Source organism: Chanodichthys erythropterus, chromosome 7, assembly GCF_024489055.1.
Source record: "Chanodichthys erythropterus isolate Z2021 chromosome 7, ASM2448905v1, whole genome shotgun sequence".
NCBI classification, from domain to species: Eukaryota; Metazoa; Chordata; class Actinopteri; order Cypriniformes; family Xenocyprididae; genus Chanodichthys; species Chanodichthys erythropterus.
The window spans coordinates 21,070,828-21,078,840 of record NC_090227.1 but is presented as its reverse complement, the minus strand read 5'-3'; the positions used below and the strand labels follow the sequence as shown (position 1 = coordinate 21,078,840).

Below are 8,013 nucleotides of genomic sequence, written 5' to 3'. Positions count from 1 at the left end.
CACGATGGGAAACGACTTGCTGACGACACAGCTTAAAGCTTATTGGTTTAAACAACAGTGATGTATTGATCTGATTTAAAATGTTTGATTTTAAAACTCTAATATCATGTTTTTATGTGTAAAAATAATGTGTGAATATTCCCAAACTCTCTGAAACAGTGATCTCTCTATGGGTTATGCGAACGTTGTCATTTATAAAAAAATATATAAAAACATGTCTATAATTAAAGTAAAAATGATTGATACACACATCTTTCGAATGGAAAAAATAACAAGTACTTTGGGTGTATTGTTCATTCTGTTGCTTTTATATGAAAATAAACATAACTTAAATCACATCCAGTTTATCAGCAACACAGCGCACAAGTGTGAATCCTGCGATATCCGCCTTTGATCTCGTAGGTTCTGATCCACTACGAGAACAGAGAATTGTCCGTCTTCTGCACTTTTTTCACTCCTCCCCTCACTGCAGCCGCCTACTCTCGGGTGAACTTCAGGCGAGGCTAGGCACATCTCAAACAAGCCTTTTGACTGCAGTCCTCATCCCTCAAAACTTTACTAGCAAGACGATGGTTTGCTTTATCCAGCCGAGAAACATAGTTTGCATATCATCTGGCCATGCAGCAGTGGGATGTTTCAACTTTGCGTTCAGACAGGAACAGCACGATGCCAGAGAGCTCGCACTCTTCATTGTATAATGACAGAATGTGACAGAGAGTTTGTGTTTTAAAGCGAAACAGACACTGGAATGAATAAGTCTCTATTCTCTCTGCCATCTCTGATGTAATCAGCATGGACTTTTAAGATCATCTAACTGCGTGATGTAAATTACGTTTTGCATAATAATTTATTTGCGTTTTATTTTTTTTACGCATTAAGGATTTTGAATTAATCACATTCTAACGTTGACAGCCCTAATATATGTATGCACCCCCCCCCCCCCCCCCCCACCATGTGCTTACCTAGAAGAGAAGATGACTCTTTTTCCCTCTAAGAGTCAAACTAACCATGCTAGCTTGTCATCGTTCCTTCATTCAATGCAGAAGACATCGACTGCAACTTCAGCGCCATCGGACTGAACTCTCAGGACTTTCTACTGCAACAGTATATTTGGATGCTCTTCAAACAGCTGAGGCATAATGCAAGTATTGTATGATATACTAAATTACTGATAGTTAGTTAAAGTTGTTAACCCCCTTTGTTAACAAAGGAGCTTTGTAATGATAAGCTGATTATTCTTTCCTGTTCCCACTTCCGATTTCACATCATTTCTCATTTTACCTATGTACGTGTGACTTGTGTGTATGTGTTTGTTAGTTTTGTTATGTGTTCGTGATTTAGTTAATAAAACACAATACATATTTGGTTCTGACTCCCTGTCTGCGAATAAATTGTCACTTAAATTATCTAGATATTGTTACATGCTCTAAGCGCTCTAATTGCTAAGAAATAATTATTTTTCTGTGGCCATGAAAATACCCTTCTCTTAGAATTAATAATCAATACTGAGTGTTCACAGGATGAACTGATTGATTGATTGTAATGTCAATGTAGCTACATCAAGTCAGTGGTGTGCAGTATAAGCTGTGAATGCTCTGCATGCCCAAGCTATTCACGGACTCAGCAATCGATATTAAAGGGATAGTTCACACAAAAATGAAAATTTGATGTTTATCTGCTTACCCTCAGGGCATCCAAGATGTAGGTGACTTTGTTTCTTCAGTAGAACACAAATGATGATTTTTAACTCCAACCATTGCGGTCTGTCAGCCGTATAATGTGGGTCAATGGGAACATCTTTATAAGAGTAAATAAAACATGCTTAGACAAATCCAAATTAAACCCTGCGGCTCATGACGACACATTGATGTCCTAAGACATGAAACTATTGGTTTGTGCGAGAAACTGAACCGTATTAATATCATTTTTACCTCTAATACACCACAATGTCCAACTGCGTTCAGCACTTGCTTATAAACATAAAATTTTAATTTATATCACATTGTATTTGATATAAAACTAACTAGACTAAATCGAATAGGGGAATAAAATCACAACTAAAACTATTTTCATAGTATTTCATTTTCTCCATAGGGAAAAGTATGTTTGTTTGTTTTTTATTACGAAAACTTATAAATTGCTTAAGACAGTCCTACTGTAACTATCAGAGGATGATAATCGATAGTCTGTGGTGCGTTTGTTAAAGTCATCAGTTTGCATAATTTCAACTTTTTTTTAAAGTATACAGATATTTTTATTTATTACAGCCTACTTATATTTATTATAATTAGCCTACATTTGACTTTTTATTTATAATTGGCTGCTAATACTAATTATATTATACATAAATTTATGCCATGGTGGTTCTTATTTGATGTGTCTGATTTAGATCTGTGTCCTAAATTGATATGTTTAAAGATGAAGTATGTCGTTTCTGTGACACTAGCGGCAACTAGTGGACTAACAAAAATACAGCATATTTTGCAAACGCACCTTTCGCATGTCGCGCCTCCGTCGACTCAAACATCACAAAAACTCTTACAGGTGCTTATGAAGGCACGTCTTAACAGGTAAATGTAGGCTACTCTCAATAAAAGGTCCAACATATTAGAAATACTTTTCGCTGTGTTGCTATGTGTCATGACTAAGCAACTGAGTAAACTAACAGTGTCTAGAGAACACTGTTAATAAACCCATTCAACGTAACTACATCGGCTAGACTTTTTACCACCCACCACTCAGCATCATACCCTATTAAAAAAGTCATCGCTTGCCACTGCATCAAGTTAATCTGATTAACTGTTTTAAATATTCAAGATTAATCATAATAAATAATCATAATGAGTTATGAATAATGATTAATATCTCCCCTTTGAGCTAATTCACAACAGTTCCTAATGCTTAACAGTCATGTTGCATGCAGCAATGGTTGATCTTTAAATCTGCATATTTTCTTTATACCCGTTTATTTTTTTTATACCTGTTTTTCATGGATCATCTCTTCACAAGTCCCATTTCATTTTTTTTTTTTTTTTTAATAATGATATGAAGCATTGGTATGGTAATCAATATTATTGTAATGTTATATACATTAGAAAACATACAAAGCAATAGAGTGAGAAATAGACAGTGTTTAAAAGTATATGTTGATACATGTCTATTACCAACTATTAAAGCTCCTACAAGCTGGATATTCAAAGCCAGAAATACCAATGTAAGAAAATGTTACAGTCAGCATGTGTAATTATTTATTTTCACCAGTTCTTCCCATGATGGCTTTTTTAGTGTTTCTCTCTGGATGTAATATAATGATGTAGCACTTTGGGGCAAATATGGCTACAAGTAATCCAAAACTAGAAGCTAAAATGGCAAATATCTCCACAGCCACTGCATATTTCCCTGGTGAGCTCACATATGCTGGAACAAATGCAATCCACACAGCACAGAATATCAACATACTAAAGGTGATGAATTTAGCTTCATTAAAGTTATCTGGGAGATTCCTTGCTAGAAAAGCTAACAGAAAGCTTACTGCTGCCAGGAGTCCAATATAACTCAGGAGAATGGCAAACCCAGTCACTGAGCCAAAAGCACATTCATATACTATTTTAGACCTGATATACAGGATGTTTTTATGGGGTGTTGGAGAGGCAGTTGAGAGCCACACTGCACATATCACGACTTGGACTGCAGTGAGGACCACTACTGTGCTTCTTTGTTGAGTTGCTCCAAACCATTTCATAGCACTTTTACCCTCAGGTCGAGATGACTTGAATACAGCTATTACCACCATCGTCTTAACCAGGATGCTGGAGATGCACAGGACAAAACTAATACCAAACATGGCATGTCTTAATTGACACGTCCACAACTGTGGCTGACCAATGAACAGCAGCACACACAGGAAACACAGTTTCAGTGCCAACAGCAGCAGAAAGCTGAGCTCTGAATTGTTGGCACGTACTACAGGAGTATTACGATGGTGAGCAAAGATGACCATCACAAGAGCACAGAAGCAGGTGCCAAGCAGGGAAGCAGTGGTCAGAGAGATGCCGAGTGGATCCTCATAGGACAGAAACTCTACTGCTTTGGGGATACAGCGATTCTTTTCTGGATTGGACCAAAATTCTTTTGAACACACTGTGCATTCAGTAGAATCTGTAAGAATTGTGTATGAAAAAAGATTTGTGTAATATATAAATATGTATGTTTTGAGCAGAATTCTGCAAATGTGAATTTAAATATTGCATATCACCTGATGTATTGGAAATCTCTCCATCTGCACATGGCAGGCAGTCAAAACAGCAGACAGGTAGGCCCTTCCTTGTTGCACGTCTGGTTCCTGGGGGGCAGCTCTCACTGCAAACAGAACGTGGAGGCTAAAAAAGACAAAATACATATCACTCACTTGTATGTTTGTGACTATCTATGTAGCATAATAAATAGCTTGGTCTTTTCATTTATTTGTTCTAATTTGTCTTATCTTATCTTTGTACAGTATTAAGACTACACTTCTGCAAAAAGGATGGCATTAAGTTGAAATGTAAGTTACTTTTTTTGTCTCAAAGTTCCAGTATATTGCATCCTCCTCCAGTGTGAGCACCTTCCCTGTTGCTGCCCCTTCATCTACCACACCAACTGTACGAACAACGATCGACCCATCAGAGCCTGGCTGCCAATTCATCACATCATAGATGGCCAAAGCATCTCCATTCTCATCAAATGACACATGATCCCCAAAGCCAGTGGTGAAGTTCACTTTCTGTAGGTAGTGAACCATCTGCACAGGTTATAAAAACAATATATATATATATATATATATATATATATATATATATATATATATATATATATATATACATATATACAGCTATGGAAAAAATTAAGAGACCACTTAACATTGATTTCTGAACTTGGAGTGTGCACCATTAGATGTTTTAGCAATGGTATAATGACAATATATAATTAGTTTTTAGTCTTTATTAGAATATAACCAGAAAATACATGAAATTTGATTGCAGTAATCAAAAAAAAAAAAAAAAAACCTAAAGTGGCAAGAATTTAGTGACCTCCCCTTACACTTGAGCAATAGCAGGAACGTGGCTCTCTTAAACCTAATGCAATGGAAAAGCACTGCATTTTCTCAGATTTTTTTCTTTGAGAAAATATAAGATGTCCAGGAGGTCACACTAAATACTGATTAGTGATTTTTGCTTATTTTTATTTATTTATTTATTTATTTATTTATTTTTTACATTTTATGTACATATTTCCTGTATTTTCTGTTTGTATCATAATAAAGACCAAAAATATGATAAATATGAATGGTCATTAAAATATTGCTAAAACAACAAAGCTGGGGGTGGCCTAATACTTTTGCACAGTACTATATATATATATGTATATTTTTTACCGTAAGCTGTAGGCCCTATTTCTGTGGGTTTTACCTGCCACGGCTGTAGGTTGGTTATGTTGGCACAGCTGTTCTCACTAAATGGTCCTCTCCCCTCCTCACACTGCATCAGGTCATGAAGTGCATGTGCCAGGGCATAAACTGCCTTATACACATTATAAGAGGCCCTCAGCTCTGATACATCATTATATTCATTAACTGTGCTGTTCAAATCTTCTTGGACTGTACACATTTTTTCTCCATCTTTGCTTCCATTCTCAAATTTGCACCCAAACATGTTCTCCCAGAAGATTCTCACCATATTATTTCTTGGATCACTGTCAGGATGAACGTGTAACAGAAATTCATGAAGTCCCTTGATCTCCCCTCGACGGATGGCGATACCCAGCGTGCCTCCAACGAGGGGTACAAAATGTGGAAGGTGGAGCACAGGTGAGGTGCTCCAAGCCTCACTTGCAATCCACTGCCTGCCTGTCACATTTTGCAGTAACAACTCATCCATCAGGGGTAACAGATCAGTTGAGAATGCCACTACTACTCTGGCTGTAGAGCCCTTTATCACTGCCACTATGCGCTGAATGTCCCTGTGATTATCATAGGGCATTATTTCAGAAAAAGCCACACAACCTCCAAACCGCTGCATTTCCTGGTGGAAGGACTGGGCAGCATAGATACCATAGTCATCGTCACTATAGAGAACACCAACCCAGGTCCATCCAAAATATTTTAAGATCTGAACCATAGCCCGCACCTGGAAGGCATCACTGGGAATAGTTCTGAAGAAAGAAGGGTACTTTTTCCTGTCACTCAAACAGGAGCAGGTGGCGTAGTAGCTAATCTACTTAGGAAAGACATAAAGGCAACAGAAGGGTTAGGCTGGGTAGAAGAGAAAGAAAGAATTTCATTATTATGTTAACATTATTATTATATTCATATCATATCTTACCATAGGAACACGAAACAGACCCAGTACACTAGAAACTGCAATAGAATGAGTTGACCCAGGATCCCCAACAATAGCAATTACTGGTGGTGGGCCAGTGCAATTAAGGTTTGAAAATGTCTCCTCTGTCCCACTTATAAGAGTTGTAGCAGCCCTGAATGCTACTACAAGCTTCAAACAGTTGTCATAAAGATGGTAACCAAGAGTGATGTTAGGCAGCAGTTTTGGATTCTTGTTGATCTCATCTATAGCGAAAACCATGGTCTGTGCCTGCTGGAAACTTGACATATAAAATCTAGAAATATATATATATATGTATATTCAGTGACAATGTACATTTATATTAAAAATAAATCATTGGATTTACACAATCACAATATGAAATAATCTGCATTCATCTGTAGTTATTACAGTTTTAATTGAACACTACACACATAGTATTGGATAACTGATTTCAGTATGTAACGCACATTTAGTGTAATTAAATACAAAAATATGCTAAATAACATTTCCCCCTCTTATTGTCATCCTTTTTTTCTTTAATCCCATTTTGGCCTTTCACACTCTTCAGTCTGCATAATTTCTCATATCTTTTGCTTTCCACACTCACTCCTCACACTTGGGCTGTTCTGGCTTCATTCTGAAACTTAGTTCTGGGAAGACTTTGAGGTGCTGAACCTCAAACAAGCCGCCAATGATAAAGTCTCCAGCCTGGTACATCCCGTTCAACTTGAAGAGTCCCTGGCTTTGACAGGAGTCAGAGTTGAAAGCAGCAGGGATAAATGTAAAAGACAGATACAGGCAGATATTTAGAGCGATCAGCATCTCTCCCCCTTATTCTCTGTATGAGCCACATAGCTCCATCCATTCCCTAATTTATTATGAGGACTGTGCACCATTTTTTTTTTCTATAGAACAGGTGGTCACATGGACTATCCTGGGAATGAATATGTCATTGTGGGTTCATTATCATTATGTTTTTGAAATATCATTGTTAAATGCCAGTGCAGAATGGAAATTAATTTGTTAATTCACACACACACACAAACACGCATTGCTATCTTAGTGGGGACTCTCCATAGGAGTAATGGTTTTTATACTGTACAAACTGTATATTCTATCCCCCTACACTACCCCTATCCCTAAACCTAACCATCACAGGAAACATTCTGCATTTTTACATTTTCAAAAAAACATCTTTTAGTATGTTTATTAATCCATTTCCCTCATGGGGACTGCTGGCTGGACCCCACAATGTAGGTGATCTCAGGTTTTTATTACATCGTGGGGCCATTTGGTCACCACGATGTAATATATGTCAGAACACACACACACACACACACACACACACACACACACACACACACAGGTTTGTTTTTCTATCTTAGTGAGGACATTCCATAGGCGTAATGGTTTTTATACTGTACAAACTGTACAATCTATCCCCCTACATTACCCCTCCTCCTAAACCTACCCATTATACAAGCTGTACATTCACTACTTTATATTGTAGCAAAGTGACATTTCTTCAGTGTGGTCACATGTGAAGATATAATAAAATATATACAAAAATGTGATGGGTGTACTCACTTCTGTGAGATACTGTATAATTTAATATATAATCATATTTAATTCATAAAAAAATTATATTTCTAAT

General features: G+C 37.0%; 1 protein-coding gene across 1 annotated transcript; it reads right to left on the bottom strand.

Annotated features, from left to right (window-relative positions):
* Positions 1–3,244: 3,244 nt before the first annotated feature.
* LOC137022682 (extracellular calcium-sensing receptor-like) lies at positions 3,245–7,181 on the bottom strand. The gene is made up of 6 exons (XM_067389117.1): positions 6,967–7,181; positions 6,360–6,651; positions 5,448–6,251; positions 4,553–4,780; positions 4,256–4,379; positions 3,245–4,158 (listed from the first exon to the last, which is right to left on the bottom strand). The coding sequence occupies exons 1-6, from the start codon at positions 7,179–7,181 to the stop codon at positions 3,245–3,247; spliced, it is 2,577 nt and encodes an 858-aa protein (XP_067245218.1).
* Positions 7,182–8,013: the final 832 nt, after the last annotated feature.

What these genes read in the sequence shown, in the direction of transcription:
- LOC137022682 (XM_067389117.1), bottom strand. Translation starts at nt 7,181, where the DNA reads ATGCTGATCGCTCTAAATATCTGCCTGTATCTGTCTTTTACATTTATC. An exon ending in GGAACTTTGAGACAAAAAAA is followed by an intron (nt 4,380 to 4,552) that starts GTAACTTACATT and finishes TGTCTTTTTTAG; the next exon opens with CCTCCACGTTCTGTTTGCAG. An exon ending in AGAGATTTCCAATACATCAG is followed by an intron (nt 4,159 to 4,255) that starts GTGATATGCAAT and finishes CAATTCTTACAG; the next exon opens with ATTCTACTGAATGCACAGTG.